The 19,081-nt window shown below is 29.6% G+C and overlaps 1 protein-coding gene and 1 long non-coding RNA gene across 2 annotated transcripts; one reads left to right on the forward strand and one right to left on the reverse strand.

Annotated features, from left to right (window-relative positions):
• Window positions 1–10,218: 10,218 nt before the first annotated feature.
• Window positions 10,219–12,692, forward strand: LOC112283234 (uncharacterized). Its single transcript, XM_024521698.3, has 4 exons — window positions 10,219–11,087; window positions 11,688–11,908; window positions 12,033–12,136; window positions 12,302–12,692. Exons 1-4 carry the CDS (start codon window positions 10,596–10,598, stop codon window positions 12,457–12,459), a joined length of 975 nt encoding a protein of 324 aa, XP_024377466.1. The 5' UTR covers window positions 10,219–10,595; the 3' UTR covers window positions 12,460–12,692.
• A 388-nt stretch (window positions 12,693–13,080) lies between these two features.
• Window positions 13,081–14,148, reverse strand: LOC149989133 (uncharacterized). Its single transcript, XR_016503261.1, has 3 exons — window positions 14,010–14,148; window positions 13,711–13,873; window positions 13,081–13,220 (listed from the first exon to the last, which is right to left on the reverse strand). It is a non-coding gene; the product is annotated as an uncharacterized LOC149989133 (long non-coding RNA).
• Between the last annotated feature and the right edge of the window lie 4,933 nt (window positions 14,149–19,081).

Below are 19,081 nucleotides of genomic sequence, written 5' to 3' on the forward strand. Positions count from 1 at the left end.
TGGAATAGATTATATTGTTGTTGCTGACATTATGGTTTTGATACTCCTAACTTTTAGATTCAAATCTAGATCTAGATCTTTGTTTGCTCTTATTTGTTGTTAAGTGCATCTTGGATTTAGGATTTGATTTGCACCTTATAGTGATGTTATAGAATACTAATATTTTGTTTTCTGATTGATTAAGATCTTTTCTAGATTAACTTTGTAGTTTCATGTGTTAAAAGAGCTTAAGATGCTTAAAAGACCACTTATGGTGTCTTGAGATGATTTATGAGCATAAAAGTGATAAAAGAGTGAAAAATCTGATTTGAGACGTTTATATTGATCTTTGAACTTTTGAGAGGTCCTAGAAATGATGTTAAAAGTATTTTGAGAGTGACAATACTAATTTAATCACAAAGAGGGCATTTTAAAATTTTAACGCAGTAACTCTTACTTATTGATTTTGAGAGCTTGAGGACTATTTCTTTTGATCTTTTTTGATACATCTCTTCTTTAAACATGGCTTCAAGTGAGGATGAAGGCTTGAGAGAAATTAAAAAATTTGAGGTAATAATTTCTACCATTGGAAGGTCAAAATGGAGCTTTTGTTGGCTTTCTTGGACCTATGGAATATTATAGATGAGAGTGAAGAGCCTCCAAGCATATATGCTAATACAAAGGAGAAGAATGACCACAAACATTGTGAAAAGAAGACCTTTGGATGCATTGCATATGCAAAGACACTAGATTATATGAGGTCCAAACTTAATGTAAAAAGAAAGTGTATTTTCTTAGAATATTGTTAAGGTACCAAGGCATATAGGCTAATGTATTTGAATACCAAAAAGATCATCAAAATTCGTGATGTTGAGTTTTTAGAGCATAAAAGTACTTGTGAGCACTTGGAGATGTATTCAAGTGGGGGTAAGGATTTTTTTGTCGATACATCTCAAATTCTAGTAATAAAAGAAGAAGATGAAGAAAATGAAGATGATAAAGGTATGAATGAAGATGAAGAGGCCAAGAAGTTGAAAAAGAAGGCCTTATACATTCCAAGGACCAACAATGAAGATATTAAAGATTATAATGATGATGATGATGACGAGTATCAACCTTTAAGTAAGAAAAGACAAGCTTTAAAAAAAAAAAAACTTGAAAGAGAGCTTAGAATATAACAAGTTGAATCTTCTTTGAATGAAAGAAGATATTCCTTGAGAAAAAGAAAATCTCATGGTAATTAGTAGAAGAACTACATATTTCTTCAAGAAAATGAAGAACATGCAAATGTTGTTCATTTGTTGATCCATTGTCTTTGTGTAATACTATAAAGTCTCAAGATGCAATGAAGTGGAAGAAGGCTATAGAAGAAGAATATCAATCTCTTATGAAGAATGGTACATGGAAATTGTCACTTCTTCCAGCAAATCAATCTAGTGTTGGTTATAAGTGGATATTTAGAACTAAAAGAAATACAATGGGTATGGTAATAGAGGCATTAGGCTTAAAAGTCTTTTGACAATTAGCAAAGTGGGAGTGTTGAAGATCAGCAATATCTTATATACTTGCCACCACATAAAATTAAACCATAGTAAGTTGCTAATAGTCAAAAGATAACAAAAGATTAAAAGATATTACTATGGTAGATAAAATAGGAATGGATAGCCTCGGTAGAATGTTGGATGGATGTATTCATCAAAAGATGAAAGTTGTTCATTAGGGTAGCAACCACCTCCTATAAGTAATGGATGTTGGAAATGAGAAATATATTATTTCACACTTCACTTTGTGTGCAACCTTGCTGATGCTAAATATTGTGGCTTTTAACTTTTTTTTCTTCAATATTAGATATGTTAATTTATCAATAAATGATAAAAAATAAAAAATAAATAAAAAATAGAGTAATTAAAGTGTATGATCAATTACAAGATATGAAATAAAGAATCTAATAAGTTTTATTTTTATTAAAATACTACCAAAAATACTATTTATAAATAATTCATCAATAAAACTTGATTTGAAGAAATCTATTAAATTCAAATTATTACTAAAAGTCTTTAAAAACCTTATATATTTAACAAACATGAGATTAATAAATAACAAAGCTATAAAAATATTGCCAAAAGAATTTACAAACTTAACTTCTCCAAAAACACTTAATTTAAGTAAATGCTTAAGTTTAATAAGCTTGCCAAGTGATTGAAAAAATCTTTTTTCTTTGATGACACTTTCTTTAAGAAGTTGTTCAAGCTTAATAACCTTGCCAAATGAATTGAAAAATCTTTCTTCATTGAAAGAAATAGATTTGAGTAGTTGCTTAAGATTGACAAGCTTGCCAAATGAATTAGCAACTCTTTCTTCTTTGAAAGAACTTGATTTGAAAGATTTATCAAGCTTGAAAAGTTTGACAAGCTTGCCAAATAATTTGATAGATCTTTCTTTGTTGATAACACTTCTTTTGGGTGATTGCTGAAAATTGACAAGCATGCCAAATGAATTGGAAAATCTTTCTTCTTTAATAATATTTGATTTAAGTAGTTGCCTAAGCTTGCCAAATAAATTGGAAAATCTTTTTTCTTTGACAATACTTTATTTAGGAAGTTGCTCAAGCTTGAAAAGCTTGCCAAATGAACTAAAAATCCTTTGTCTTTGATAAGACCTGATTTGAGTGGTTGATCAAGCTTAATAAGCTTGCTAAATAAATTAGCAATTTTTTTTTTGAAAATACTTTATTTAACTCATTGTTTGAGCTTAATAAGCTTTTTAAATGCATTGAAATATCTTTCTTCATTAACCATACTTAATTTAAATTTTTATTCAAGCTTGACAAGTTTGCTAAATGAATTGACAAATCTTTCTTCTTTGACAACACTTTATTTGAGTGAATGCTCAAGTTTGATAAGCTTGCTAAATAAATTTGCTAATCTTTTTTATTTAATAATACTTGAATAAATAAATTATTTAAGCTTGATTAGCTTGAAAAATGTTTCTTCTTTGACAACACTTATTTTTAAAGTTTTTTCAAGTTTCATTGATGTGTCAAATAAATTAGAAAATCTTTCTTATTTGATAACACTTGATTTGAGAGGTTCTTCAAGATTGACAAGTTTGTCAAATGAATTGGAAAATATATATTTTTTGAGAGTATTTAATTAATAAAATTACTCAAGTTTTATAAGGTTAAATAGTTAATTGATTTTTTTTATTATACTTTAAAGATTAAAAGTTTTTTATATTTCTAAATTGAGAAGTTTGAAAATTAGATTTTGAAACTATTTTTTTAATAGATATTTATTTTAATTCTATGTTTAATTTTATCATAATAGCTATATAAATTAGAAAGATTTTTTCACAAAGGTATTATTAATACTTCATAGTTTAACTTGATAATTTTGTTGATTGATTCTTTTAAATTTTTTAGTTTTTTGAAAAAACTACCATATAATTTTTTTCATGTTGAAAACTTTACAAATTGGTATAAAAACAAAAAATGTCAATATTTACGGTATTTTCTTTTTAAATTAATTTTATTTTTAAAAAATTATAATAATTATTAAGAAGTATTCTTTTTTAAAACTTCATGATTTTTTTTGATAGTTTTATGAAATTCATTCATTTTTATAATAATTTTAAAATTAAAATTATATAATGATGAGATTTTATATAATGGAAAATAAATTTAAATTGACAAAGTATTATTGTGATATTATTCATTCAATTGAGACCAATATTTTTTATTTTAATTATATATATTAAAAAAAATAAAAATATTAATAAAAATAGATATTTCTAAATATTATTAATATATAATATTATTGAATTCAATAATTTTAAGAATTTTTTATAATTTTTAATCTTTTTAAAATTAAAAATTATGTTTAATACATTGGACATAATTTTTTTATAGCATCAAAGATTATTATAATTTTTATTCTTCACATGATTCTAAAAAATTTTAAAAATACATTTAATTATTAAATTAATAATATTAATAATAATATTTTTTTATTTAGTATAGTATTTTCAATAAGAAATATTAGAGAATAGCACTTGAAAATGTCCTTATAGTAAATAGGAGGTGTCTACTTAGTGGTTTTTTTTAAATAACTTTAAATATTTCGTTTTTCATACATAAAATTATTTCAAATATTTTAAATATTAATCATTTATTTGTTTATTATAATTCCATGGCTTAGTAATTTTATCCAAAAAAATTTAATGTATCAATTTTCTTAAGACTATTTAGTTTTTATATTGTTCAAGTATTATTGATTTTTTAAATTAATTTTAAATTAATTTTAAATTAATTAATATTTAAAATAAATATATATATTTTTTATATAATTTTTATATATAATAAAATTAAAAAATTAAAAAAGATTTATTTTTTAAAAATTAATTCATACTTTGAGATTGATTGAATATTATAATAATATCAAGAAAATCATAATTTTTTTCTTTTAAATTATTAAAAATTTCAAATCAGTTAAATTTTGTATTTTTATTAAATAATTATTTTTTATTTTCTTAAGTGGTAAGTAATATTTTTGAATTTGATAATATTTTCCAGTAAAAATATAAAAAAATAGAAAAATAAGAAAATTAATTTTTTAACATTTTTAGAATTTTTAGATCTTTTTAATTCCATAAGAAATCTCACTTAATAAAATTCATATTAAAAAAAACTTTTAAACTTAATATTTTTACAAAAAATTCAAAATCTACTTGAATTTTTTACTTAAAAAAATCTTAAAATGACATATTTGTTTTGACTTTAGGCATGACGGTTGTTTCTTTTGGCAATTAATTTAATCTACATTGTACTCATATGAACATCATAAAATATATCAATCAAAAATAAAAAAATATATATATGTATATAATTTTAAAATATATTATTATATATATAATTATTAATAAATTTATTGATTAATTTTAACACTAAAATTATATTTTTTACGAAGATCAAGAACACAACTTTCAAAATGTACTAGAAACAAATACTTTACACAAAGCATTCTAATAGTTTATAGGGATGTAGTATAATCAATTACAGCAAAAAATTTACAACCGTGCAACATAATATTTTCTACAATAAAAGTTGCAAAACCATAATAATGAAGCTTTATAATAATCAAATTTTTTGATTAAGCTGTGGTAGGATTTGTCAACCACCAGCTTTTTAATGTATGACAAGCATTTATAAGTGATTGGATCTAAAAGAAAATACAAATTTTTACATCATTTATTTCACAAAATGAGTGAATCAAGTTTTAGAGCATTATTTGAAATATACCATTAACTACCATCAAGATGATTAAACAAATTTTTTATCATAGTGAGAGTTTGCTTAAAATAATACAATACATTCTTTTATTTAATAAATATCTTTCTTTATCAATTATGATTATTATCCATGACTTAATATTTTTGACTTTTCAAAATTTGATAATCTTGTAATAGAAGATTTGGCAAATCATTTATAAAAGTTGCATGTAACAATAAAGGCACAATTAAAAAAAACTCAAGAATGACAAAAAATAAACGTGGATGATTATTGCAAAGAACAACCTTGATTTCATGTACACAACAAAGTATGGTTACTTCATCATAATATCAAGACTATTGTTACAAATATACATATTTATTTAGATAAGTAGTATTAGGTAGAAGATAAATGTAGGTAAATTAGATATTATCTTGTAGCATAGCTTCTTAAAAGCTTCATAGACGTATATTTGATCTTATATGTATTTATAATTGATTTGTAGGTTAAAAACTTGGCCAAAAAGTTAGTCATGTGTTGCACGTATTAGCAGCTTGTAGAACAAGCTAACTATGTGGTACACATATAAGAAACTTATCTTGTAAGTTAAACACATGTCTTGCAAATTGGACACATCTCAAAGGTCTTGTAGAATGTTACCATGTAGATTCTAATTAGATAATATATATTGAGGCAAGAGTCAATGCCTTTTTAGGCCTTAGTTTTATTTCAAGATTTTTTAGTTTTCTTATTTGTGGCATTAATCATTTCAATTTCAATATTATATTAATTTTAAGTAAGTATCTACTCTTTCTAAGTAATATAAGAGTATATTGAATTTTTGGATCTTTGATTGTCTTTATGACAATTTGGATTGTAGTAGACTTGGACCATTTTGTACTTATGAATAGATTAATCTAACTACATATTGATTATACCTACCAAAGTCTATAAAAATCCATCATATATTCCATGTATATCTTTTTAAACCATACAATGCAATAGATATATGAAGAAGAAGACAAATGCCACTTCTTATAAAAGTAGACAATAATCAAGAATATTAAGCTGAAGAAGACTTAGACTCAAAGTGCTGCCAAAATAGGTTGGAATATCTTACTTATTGGCATGGATATAGTATTAAAAAATGCACATGGGCATCAACCAAAAATCTTATAAAAATAATAAAAAAAATTGATACTTTTAATTGATGGCATCTGTTAAAATTAAGATGAAGAGTAATAATTCTTTGCTATAAAAGAAATTAGGTTCAAGAAAGATTTCATTCTATCTTTTATTTTTAGATTTAATTTTTATATATTTACAATGCTAAGAAGATGGAGAATCAACAACCAATAGATTCAATTTAGAAGATGTCATTTTCTAAGTTATCAAAGAAGATTTTATTGTATTACGTTAAATTTGTTTGAGAATGCACCAAACACTTGATTGTGGAAAGCAAAATAAAAGTTGCAACAATAAGATTCTAACAATTCTAATAAAATCCTAAATAAATTTTAATTAAATCTTTAAAACCTTAATCAAATCTTAATCAAATTCATTTGAAATCTTAAAGAAATTATAAATAATATTTTAAAAAATCATAAATATTTTTATAAAAATCTTAAATAAATTCTAAAAAATCATAATTAAATTCCAATGAAATTTTAAATCCTAAATCAAATCCTATTCAAATCCTATTAAAATCTTTAATCTTAAAATGAATCCTTTTCATATCTTTAATTCTAAAATAAATCCTAATAAAATCTTAAATTCTAAAATAAATCTTAATTAGATCTTAAATCCTAAATCAAGTCTTAATTAAATATTAATTGAATCCTAAAATACATCCTAATTAAATCTTAATTATTCTATAAATTTTAAACTAAACTTTAATGAAATTCTAATCAAACTTCAAATTTAAAATAAAATCTTAATTAATCTTATAGTAGATTAAAATATCAATTATTAATAATCTTATCATAGAATTTAATTCAAATTTTTCACAACTATAAAATATTAAGTTTTCACCAAGCACAAAAAATTTGAAAAAAATTGAATTTTCCAAATAAAAGATAAATCCCAATATTTACTTTCATATTGGTCAGCATCCTTCTCTAACCTTGATGCCAATCTTCTAGAGCTAATATCTCTTAATTTTACCTTTCAATAGACTTCAAACTTTGTAATGTTATTTAAAATCAAGTCAACCACAATTTTATAAAATTTTAAATCAATCCAATTGGAGGATTACTGTAAATCTTGAAAACCCTTACTAGTCTTTTAAACTCCGAATGTTTATTCTAATATGTTTGAATTCTAATAATCTTTAATCAAACCATTAGATCAAGCTTAAATTTATAATATAAATTTAACAAAATATTAATCACATAATTACAAATTTTTATTTATAGTTTATTGATTAATCTTACAAAAAAATTGAAAGTATAAATTCTTTATAGTTGTCAAAATCTAAAATAACCCCCAAAACAATTCTAACTTTGCAAAGTCTTTATAAAGTTATTAAAAACTTAAATTACTCAAAAAAAAATGTCCAAAAAGCCTTTGAAAAGTGTATCCTCGAATTTTGCTCTTTAATTAACTAAAAAAATCCCAAAATTACCATAAGCATGTAATTTTGTGTCTTAGGATTTGATCTCAATCTTAATTCACAACCACTCTTCTCCAAGTATCAATTCTTGGTTTCTTAAGATAATTTTTGCTTAAAGTTATTCTTAATTTTTTTCTAAACATATCTATATTAATTATCTTTCTTATCTATTTTGATTTGTTTTATTTATGGTCCTTCGAAATAAGTAGAAGTCTTTATTATAAAAAATCAATATTAATATTTATTAATTTTTACTACTTCCTTGTCTATTATCTATGTTTTTAAGATAATTTACTAAAATATATTTATTTAAGCTTTTTTATAATATGATATTTCTTTTAATCTTTTAACTAATCATTGTATTATTACACAACAATGTTGCAATTGTCACAACCTTTCAAACAATAGAATAGGAATGAAGACCTTTAAGAATGACATATTTTTCTTCAAATAGATGGTAAAATATAACGTATTTGGTATTACAATCTTAGAAGAAAATTTTGATATTTGGTGATATTATTAGAGGTAGAAACCATCCTTGATGTTGTTTCAAATATTTTATTTGAAGAAAGATATGAAGGCCTTAATAATGATTAAATATCAAGGTGGTCTTTTTGCTTTAATATGGAATACTATCAATAGTTGAAAGGATCTATTTACTACCTTCAAAGATAACAAAGATCAAAGTATATGACAAATACAATTTGATGTATTCTAAACTTCTTCAACATGTTATTATTACTCTTTATGGAACTTGTCCCTAAAAAGAAGAGAGAAAAAAGGAGGAGAGAGTGGAAGAGGTAATGTCATGGATATGTATATTTATCTAAATTAAAGAAGTTAGATAGAAATAAGTAGAAGTAAATAAATTTGATAATATTTCATGAATTAGCTTTTTAAAAGCTTCATAGATGCAATTTGACTTTATATGTATTTATAGGTCATTGGTAGGTTGGAAACTTGGCCAACAAGTTGACCACATGCTGCATATGTTGGCTACTTGTGGTATAAGTTTACTATGTAGTGCACATGTGAAACTTGTTTTGTGAATTAGGCATATGTCTCATAAGTTGGATACATATTGGAGATCTTTTAGAACATTCTCACATTGCTCCTAATTGGATAGTATATATGGAGGTAAGAATGAAGCCTTCTTCACTCTTGTCTATGCCTTATGAGTTATTAGACTTGTTTCAAGAATCTTTGGTCTCCTTATCTTTGGCAATAGCCATTCCAATTTTAATATTATTCTAATTTTGAATAAATATCTACTTTTTTTGAGTGATACAAGAATGTATTGATGTTTTATTTGTTTTTGATTCATATCCTTGATAATTGTCTTGTATCCAATAATGTGTATTGGAGAACACCAAGATTTTAGAATGTTGCTTACAAAAATTAGACTTTTATATAGACTTGGAACGTAAAGAATGTTAATGATGTTTACTGCTCTAGAATGAGTTTGAATAGTGGAAGTGCTTACTCCCTCAACATTATAATTCTCTGCTCCATCTGTTTTGATATTCTAGCCACAATTAGTTTCACCCATGTGACTAGGATATTATTTAGAGGCATTAATATGGGTAGTTGTTTCACTATCTGTATACCACGGCTAGTTATATAGAACATAACCATTAAGCTCAAACGGTGTTATTTCAAGATTTTCTACAACAATTGTTAGGCTCACCAACCGACATGCCTCCGTAACCTCCTGTCTCTGTCATGATGACTTACATTCTTTCTTCTGTATTCTGTATTGATCAACTGAGAAAAATATATATATATATATATATAGCAGCAGTGCTCACTTTCAGCACATGTGACTCTAGGGACAATACTCACTAGCGAAACAACACTGAGCTATTCTCCCTATCGATAGATACCATGTTTACACATGTTTCAGGACCTTGCTTCACAACTGAGACTCTGTGTTCTGATGATTATGCAGGAAAATAAAACCAACTCTGTACATATATATGTATATATACAATAGGTGAACCAACTGGTCACGTGTGTTCTAATGAATATCATTACCCAGATGTCATTGATGGATAAATGCAATTAGGGTGAGAGCACTTGAGCTAACACACTCTACCTTTCTTCCTGCGCAACTTGCAAGCACATTAAGTAAAATGGTGGGATGATGAGTGAGGCTTGAACGAGGAAGTCGGGTTCGTGAATTCGCAGAGTGTTGGGGGAGTAGAATCTGCTGCTGGTGACAACGTTCCTTTGTTGCAAAGTTGGGGGAAGTGGGTTGCTGGATGCTACAGAGAAGCGCAATTCTGGAGAAGCTGTGAACCCCTCATTGAGCGCAGTTATAGTTCCCAAAGGACATATAATTGGGAGAATTGAACGAGACAGAAATGCTGTCGCGGCAGGAAATGGGCTTCGGAGCAGAGCCCAGGGGGATGCGTTTCTCCGCTGGTCGCTTTTACGCGAATAAAGCTCACTGTGGGGTGCATGGCTTCGGTGTGACATATGGCAGGAGTATGGAGATAACATTTGGCAGAAAGCTGAGAATCGGCGAACGATCACAAAAGGGATGAGTCCGCCAGCCAGGTGGAAAGGTCGGTCTCGTGATCTGGGTGGAACACTCTGACAAGGATTCCTCGCAACTCAGGATTGCAACACAAAGAGGCCCTGTTTTAGTTCCGATTCTGCTCATACAGGACGCTGTTATTGTTGTTGTTGTTATTATTGTTCCTCCTTCTTTGTTGTTCATTCGCCATTTCATCCATTATGGCTCTGCAATCGCACCAGCGTGAACAGAGTTTCGCCCCTGGCTATGAGCCATCTGCTCCGCCATTGCATTCTGCGAGCTCGCCCTACTCTGACCCCGAGTATGCACGCTATGCGCCCCCTCCCCCTTCCCGGTCCTCGCATTCTGGCGCTTCCCGCCCTCCCCTCGATCAATCCCTCGGCGCCCATGTTATGCAAATCGCTTCTGGCATGGTTCAGGGCGCTTGGAAGCATTCGAACACCATTCTCCGCATTGATTTGCGTCAGGCTGTGAGTTATCGTCCTCCTACGAGACGCCGCCGGGCGGTTCGCCGTGATCTGCTTCGCTCACCTGCACTTCCCGGCGCTTCTGTTTCCTCAGGTGGTCCCCTATATGGCGGGGAGGGCAATGGCTATGGGTATGATGCCGCAGTGGACGACGAATATGTGGCCAAGGATGAATCCCTGTTTGGCAGCATTCGCGGCGGAGGAGCTCGTGTAAAGCTCATGCAGGTCTGTGTGTCTTCGTTTTCTGCTCAATTCATGATCTATGCGGCTACATTAAATCTTGCACCGCGAAAGCTGACTGGAATTTTATGTTTTCGATGTCTTTGTTTGATACATTCGCGAGTCTCCGAATCTAGCTCTTGAGTACGTCTTAGTCGAGAATCTGAACGCTTCGTCAGAATGCTCGGATTGTGCTTTGCCAACTTAGAGCTGGTTCTCATTGATGTCAGCTGCTAAGAGAATTTCATTGAGGTAGCTATTTAGGGTTTCTGGGTGCAAACTTAGCTATTTCTCAATTTTGTTGGCTTTTCTGCTCTTTATTTTTTGCCTTCAATTTTTCTTTTACTGCTTCTTCTTCTCTTTCGCCTCTTGTGTCTTTTCGACGAGGAAGCAGCTTTGACTGATCTACAGTAAACTCTAGGTCAACAGCCTCTCACACATTTTCATGGTCATAAATCTCACCGAGGACCTGTGCAGTTTCTGACGTTATACTTTAGCCATAACTGATTGAATTTCTTGCTGTCGATGTCAGTAGTTTTTATGATTTTCATCAAAATTTGGGCATGTGGTTGTAATAAAAATAATTGAGTTTCGGGGTTTTGACAGGTTTGGGACTTCCCGCACAGGGAGGAAGGGGAAGAGAAAACCCCGTGGGATGTCAACTTTGGGTTCGGCGCCAATGTGGTGATGGACCAAGGTCGAGTTGAACCCAAGTTCCGGCTACGAGCGCAGCACGTCGCGTTACACCTACTTCCGGAGCCGGCCTTAGAAATGAGGGGGAAATGGCCTCTCGGTGACACCAATCTTGCGGTCTATGCACGATACAGGTCGGTGTTAGCAGAAAGATGTAGAGCTCCTCCTCAAGTCTTCTGACAATTGCTATGGTCACCGTATACCACACCGCTGTTCTGTTTTCGATGCTTACGGCCCAATTTTTGTGGGCATGTGCAGAGTGCCAATTTCAGGACTGGGGAGATTTTGGGAATCGACCGAGGCTCGTTTGATGATCAACCTCTATCATCCTCATGGAACAGGCGTGCATCTCACCCCTCAAGGTGAGCCACCCATTTCCAAATCCTCTAGGTGGACAGAGTATCTTGGTTGATTTTTATTGCTCGAGTGTTTGCGACAGTGATGCTTTACCTTGCATTGTAGAAATCGTCGTGTTGAGCAAATTCATTTTCAGATCGTCTCACTATTTTGGACACGACGACTTGCAGGGGTGCAATTTGATGACCACGTCTTTCACATAGCACAGTTCACTACAATGAGAGTGGCGGCCGCTGTGGATTTCCCCCACAGTTTCCCATTGCAAGAAGGGGAACAGCCTTTTGGATTAAGACTAACGCGTCTTGGCTTGAAGTCGGTAATATTTTAGGACAAAGAATGAAGAAGTTTTAAATCATGGGCAGTAATTCAATTGTATCACATTAGTGGAGAGGTACTGGGTCAATTGTTGTACTCGGTGGTATTCTAACAAAAGCCAAAAACTTTGTAAATATAGAAGATATTTCACTCCTGTGTAGTCGTCTTGCTTTGAGGAGCTGAACGGATAGCTCTCATTTCATGTGCTGTACAACATCAATCGAGAATTTTGACGTCTCTGGATAATTGTTTTGGGCATACGATGGGCACTTGAATTTGTGAACATGTTTTGTAGAAAAAGTTCACTAAACTGTATCTGAAAGAGTCGGAGTGAACTCGGTGTGGAAATCTACGCACTTGAGGTTCGAACCTTTTCTTGGTCTCGTAAAGTAGATTTATGGTATACCAAGTTCAATGCTGACATTTTATGATGAGAATTTCGATGCAAGGCAATTCTACACAGAACCTTTGTCGGAAAAATGAGCACACATACCCACGCTGGACACAAATCTTTGAAAATCGCACTAAGACCTGAGGTTGATACGATCTCCAGATGGTGCTGTAACCAATGAAGAGAAATCTGCAATATGGTTAGTTGCGAGGGCACCAACTGGCACCATTGACTGACTAGCTTCCGCTACTCCAAAGTCTACGATTTAAGCGTGAGGGATTGGACAAGATCACCAACCAGGTGCTGTTGAAAACGTAGTTGATTTCGACTTCCATAATTCCTTTGTCCGAAGCCCAACTACCTCTTGAGGGCATACTTCCTCACTGGCAGCAACATCATTTTTCATTCTATTAGTATCCTGTGAAATAGTTTCATCATCCTGCACATCTCCACGCAATTGAAAGCAAAATTTGATGCAAAAGCTAACCTCACAACCCTCCACATGAAGGCAGGACAAGAAACCATAAGACTCCTGATCCGAAATAAATGAATATTTTATCAAACATCACCAGACAGGGAAATATTCAACAGATGAAAACTTCTGTTTATTGAATCTACAACACACTCAATTTATCGATCACTGATCTTGAAGGAATTTGAATAGTTCAGAACACGTTGTCCGTGTGTATCAATATGGATGAAATCCTCGTAACGCCCATCCCAATCATTATCCCCACCACAAACGAAGTAATTCTGGAAATTCAAAAATGATGAGGAAACTTGGTTGAGCCGTCTCTAGCATGCTACAAATTTTTTTGAAGATACAGGAATTCACAAAAACCCTGATCTTACGAGAAGAAAACCAGCGCTTACTTCCAAGTGGAAAATTGGTTGCACGGAGGTGCGTTCGAGGCCCATATTGGTAAGAGAAATAAGAGGCATTCCCATTCATCAAAGATTCAATTGCATGACCAAATATTGGACTCTTTTTGTCGATGATATGTCTCACCGCCAACCCAAACCGCAAATAAGTGACCTGCACACGATAGCAAGTACTCAACAAAAAAGTAAATTTTTAGGGAAACTATTTATGAACACAAAAACAAGACAATCTTGTGAGTAAAGTGATGGGGTGGAATGTTTGATAGTGATCCTGCATGCTTAATTGATACCTCAGGGCCGAACGAATTCAAGATCATGTGTTGAGCAGAATGTGGAGCCCGAGGGCAGCATCATAAAAATTCGGAATGTCAAACCGATCTTGGCGTCTACTAACTCGCATGAGGCAGGGCCTGTCAATAACAGCCTCACAGCAAAAAAAAAAAAAAAAAAAAAAAAAAAAACCCTATCACGAAAGCCAACAAGCTCCAGCAATGACACTGAAGAAAAGAGGGCTAACGAAAATAAGGAACAACAAGCCAGCCTTCACCGGAACACCATGCTAACTGCATGCCTAAGACCTCCAGGTAATAATGTCAAATTCAGCATGTGACAGTGACCATAATCATCCCCCATAGGCTAGAAAAATTTGACATCTCAACAAGGCCATCTCTAGCAATAATAGATGAGTGGAAAATGTTCGCTGGAAATCCAACTTGCTCTTTTCTTCCCCAGGTGCTGCTAAATAGTCATCACCACGTAGACGTCTTGCAAAATGGATCATTTTGAGTGAGTAGCGATACTTGGGTATAGAAACCCCTGGCTTTTGTAGGTAATCCATCGGATGAGAAAGATCAGTAATCACCTTAGCCGAGGACAATCTCTCCCAAACTTTGCCCGATGTTTCCTTGTTTGAAATTGAAAGATTTGTATGAACACAATAAATGAGAATAACTAAGATAGAATTCAATATATACATTGTGAATTAAAGTAGTTTGAACTGTTTTCTAAATATTATTCTATTTGTATTGAACTTGATCTTTTGTTCAAACTACACATAATTGTAGCTAGTGTCTAATGCATATTCTGTCTTTGGCGGAAAATGGTGGGTATCAACTTCGTCCATGTACAACCTAGGTATTGCATGGTCTCATCCATGTATAAGGAAGGAAACTCTAGGCACACATTTTTGCCAACACTCCTTTCTGCCTAAGGTTTCATTTATTTTTCATTTTTCATTTGGATTCTCATGCTGCAATGCCAAGGCTCAATGTATTAGCGCTCCAAAATCAAGTCAACCTTCTCTCTTTGGTAATTTGCTTTTATTTTAGCTCTTAATTTGTTGTCTCTTTTTACTTTTTCTTTTTGGTTTACTTACTAACTTACACATTTCTAATGTAAGTTGATACTTCTAGATATTTGGTTTCTAGTCACAAAATTGAGAAGAAGATGTGACACCATAATTTCTTATACTTGTCATTTTCTTGGTGAATCTCTTTTACAGTTTAAAACGAAAACTCTAAAATACAACACAAATTTAAATGCGGTTCTCAAAGAGAAGGTTTTATATGAAAAATTTATTCTTAATAGCATAAGTTTTTTTTGCATATAGGTCATTTAATGTTTCAATACCTCAATTATCACTTGGTATTAAATTTATAAAAAAAAAAAATTATAAGTAGATTAATATTGGTAAATAATCTTTTTTTGCTTATGATGCTACAAAATTTAAGTAGAAGTTGGAGACATGAAATAGAGTCTTTTGATCATATGCATATTTTTTTTTTAAAAAAATTAATATCATTGGCTATCAACATATGACTATAGCCAAAGATATCAAATCTAAGAACTTATTGCATAGATATAGAGATGAATATGTATATTATATGATAATATATAATAAGAATATGATTGATGGACTTACCATATAAACATTGTACAAAGGTGTAGATCAAAAACTCAATATGTAGTTGATATTGAAGAAGAAAAATGTTTCAAATGTATATTTTTTTTTAGTATAGACTATTTTATTTTATTAATAAAATTAATAAGTATGTCAACCAATTGTTATTCAATTGAAATATATGATACTTAATCTTTACCAATTTAAGTTTTTTTCAAATAAAGTAGAAGTGCATTTCAATATGCTTTGTCATAGCACATAATATGGGATTTGCTTCCAATTTAATTCATGTTTGAATACCACTCATGATCAAAGTTGTTTTATTGCTTTGCTAAATTTGTAAATCTTTGAATAATCTTCAAAGCCATGTTATGCTTCCTATTGCTTCAGATAATATTTTATATTATATTATATATATATATATATATATATATATAATTTGGCCTCAATAGTTGATAAAGCAACTATGCTTTGTAACTTCAAACTCTAATCAAGTAATAAGTTTGCAATCATATATAAGAGTTCTAACATAAGCTTGCATAAATCTTCTTCTTGCCATCAATCAATATCAATATAACCAATCATTTTGCCTAGTTTTTCTTTTGAATAATAGATTTATAATTTTGTAGTTTCTTTTAGATAGCATAAAATACATATTTTTGCTCTTTAATGTGATTTTTGAAGTATAGTATAATATTTATTAATACAACTCATTACAAAGCTTATATCAAGACATTCCATATTTGATAAATAAAGCATCTTTCCAACAAGTCTTTAATATTCTATGTTGACAATCAATTCTTCACTCATTCTTTCTTTATTTATACCTTTGTTCATAAGAATAGTGTTAGAATTGTAGTTTACCATGCAAAATCTATCTAACAAAATATTGATATAGTTTTTTTCATGGAGATTTTTGCTTTTATTTTTTTTGTGAGTATTTAAATTCAACTCTAAGATAAAGTCTTATTAGTTCCAAACTTGTTATTTCAAATTTGGATAGCAATTTTCTATTAATTCTATTAATTCCTTCATAATCATCTCTTATGATAATTAAAACATCTACATGTAATAAAATAAGTATGCATTTATCTTTGTAATAGTGAATATACAAATTAGAATCTGCTCATAACTTTTTCAATCCTATATTTTACAAATTCTTGTCAATTCTTCTATACTAAGTTCAAGAGAATTGTCAAAGATTATAGACAGCTTATTAAAGTTTACATACACGTTTGTTCCTTTAATATCCTTCAAAAACAAGTGAAATCACTATAATTATTTTTTCTTCTAATATTCTATTTAAAAATTTTATTTTGACATCATATTGTTTGAATTACTATTGTTAAGAAGCTATTAAGGTAATAACTATTTTTATAGTATTCTAATATATGATAAGTGAAAATTTTTTAAAGAAATATTCTCTTTCTTATTATTCAAACCTTGTGCCACAATTTAAGCCTTGAATTTATCAGCAATACTTAAAACTCATGTTTTTTTTTAAAGATTCATTTTATAGTTATTGGCTTCTTCTTGGGTAGTGAATCACAAACCTTTTATGTTTTTTTTTTTTTTTTTTTTTTTTTTTTTAATACTTTGAACTTCATAATATATAGATTCTTTTTAATTTTTATTATTGATTGCTTTGAAATAGTCAATAGGATTTACACTTAATAGCCAATTGTCTTTAAATTTTATCAATGGTTATCTATACTTGTCCATCATTTTTTGTATGGAAAGTTGTTCAACTTGGAAAAGCAAATTATGAGATATTAGCGAGTGTACAACATGAAAATTTGGTTGACTTCTAGCAGTATGAAGATGCTTCAATATTTTTATTAGAATTTGGAGATAATAAGGTATATCTTTTAGTTTAACATATTGATCTTCATCTTATTTAAGTTCTATTTCTTCTTATATTGTATCTTCTTCTACAATACTAACTATTACAAGAAAAAACATCTTTAAAAATTATATTATAAGTTTTGTCATCAAGATGTTGGTACTCTACTTTTGATTCATTAAAGGTAACATCATTACTTATAATAATTCTTTTACTTTCAAGGTCATAGATTTTATTTGAATTGTTGTTGGTGTCATATCCAACAAAGATGCACTTCTTCTTTTTACTATCAAATTTTAATCATTACTCCTTTGATATATGAAAATAAGTTGTACATCCAAATATTCTTAAGTGTTGTACTTTTGATTTTTTTTAATAGTACAACTCTATGGGAGTCTTCACATTATTGGTGTTAGTTGGAAATATGGTTATTAGATAGTTTGTTATGCTAATAGCTTTAAGCCATAAGCTTGAAGGCAAATTTCTTTTAAAAAGCATGCTCCTTGCTTTCTTGAATATTATTATGTTGCATCTTTTGGCCACTATGTTTTGCTGAGGGATCAATGCTTGTGTCAATTGCCTAGCTATTCTATGTTTATAACAAAATTCTTGAAACTCTTTAGACAAAAACTGATATTTTTTATCTAATCTTAACACAAGAAATTTTTCACATGTTTCATTTTCTACTTGATTTTTGAATTTGCAAAACTTATAGAAAGTTTTTTCTTTATTTTAAGGAAATAAACCTAGCTTCTTCAAGAAAAATCATCAGATAAGATTGCAAAGTATTTGGTCCTACTTAACAAGGGTTTTGATATTGGTTCAATAAGATCTTTATATATCAATTGGAATAACTTGTTTAATCTCTTAATGCTTTGTTTTAGATTTTATATATATATATATATATATATATATATATATTGTCAATGTGCATTACATGCTTCATAGATTTCTTTAGATTTATTTTCAATAGAAAATAAACCTTTTACTCCTTGGTTTGTATGAAGTTATTTTAAACTAACATAAGCAAGGTGTCCAAATCTTTAGCTTAGAATATTCTATAATAATAGAATTAACTTTTGATATACATTGATTTATACAATATAGTCCATTACTTAGGTCTTGAGATCTTATGGTGATTATACTTAGTTTTTCTTTTTGATCAATGATGCAGCATTTGTCAACTAAAAAACAACTATGTTTCCTTTATTTGTAAGTAAGTCAATTGACAATAAGTTCTTTTTTAAGGAAAGTACAAATAAAATATTACTTATCTTCTTTGACTTTCGATTGTCCATTTCTATATGAATTTCTTCTTATCCAATTATAACATGTGGTTCTCCACTTACTACTCTCATCTTATAAAATTGGCTTACTGATTTGAAGCAACTTAGTGCTAACTTATTGCTTGTCCAAATACCATTTGGAATTAATTTTCTTTTCTTTAACCATTTTGATAAATTGACTTCTACTTATTGAAAATTTTATCAAAATGGTTAAAGATTTATTACTAACTAGTAGTAGTTTCTTGAATTTATAGTCTTTTGTCATATGATTTGGCTATATACACATACAAACCAAATTTTTATACATCAATCAAAATAACATCATAAAGTAAT

The sequence above is a fragment of the Physcomitrium patens genome, chromosome 6, assembly GCF_059467195.1.
Source record: "Physcomitrium patens ecotype Gransden chromosome 6, ASM5946719v1, whole genome shotgun sequence".
Taxonomy (NCBI): domain Eukaryota; kingdom Viridiplantae; phylum Streptophyta; class Bryopsida; order Funariales; family Funariaceae; genus Physcomitrium; species Physcomitrium patens.

Bases quoted from the DNA above. Each gene is read 5' to 3' on its own strand.
- LOC112283234 (XM_024521698.3), top strand. From the start codon at position 10,596: ATGGCTCTGCAATCGCACCAGCGTGAACAGAGTTTCGCCCCTGGCTAT. The intron at 11,088-11,687 runs GTCTGTGTGTCT...GGGTTTTGACAG, and splicing joins CTCGTGTAAAGCTCATGCAG to GTTTGGGACTTCCCGCACAG. The intron at 12,137-12,301 runs GTGAGCCACCCA...GACGACTTGCAG, and splicing joins CGTGCATCTCACCCCTCAAG to GGGTGCAATTTGATGACCAC.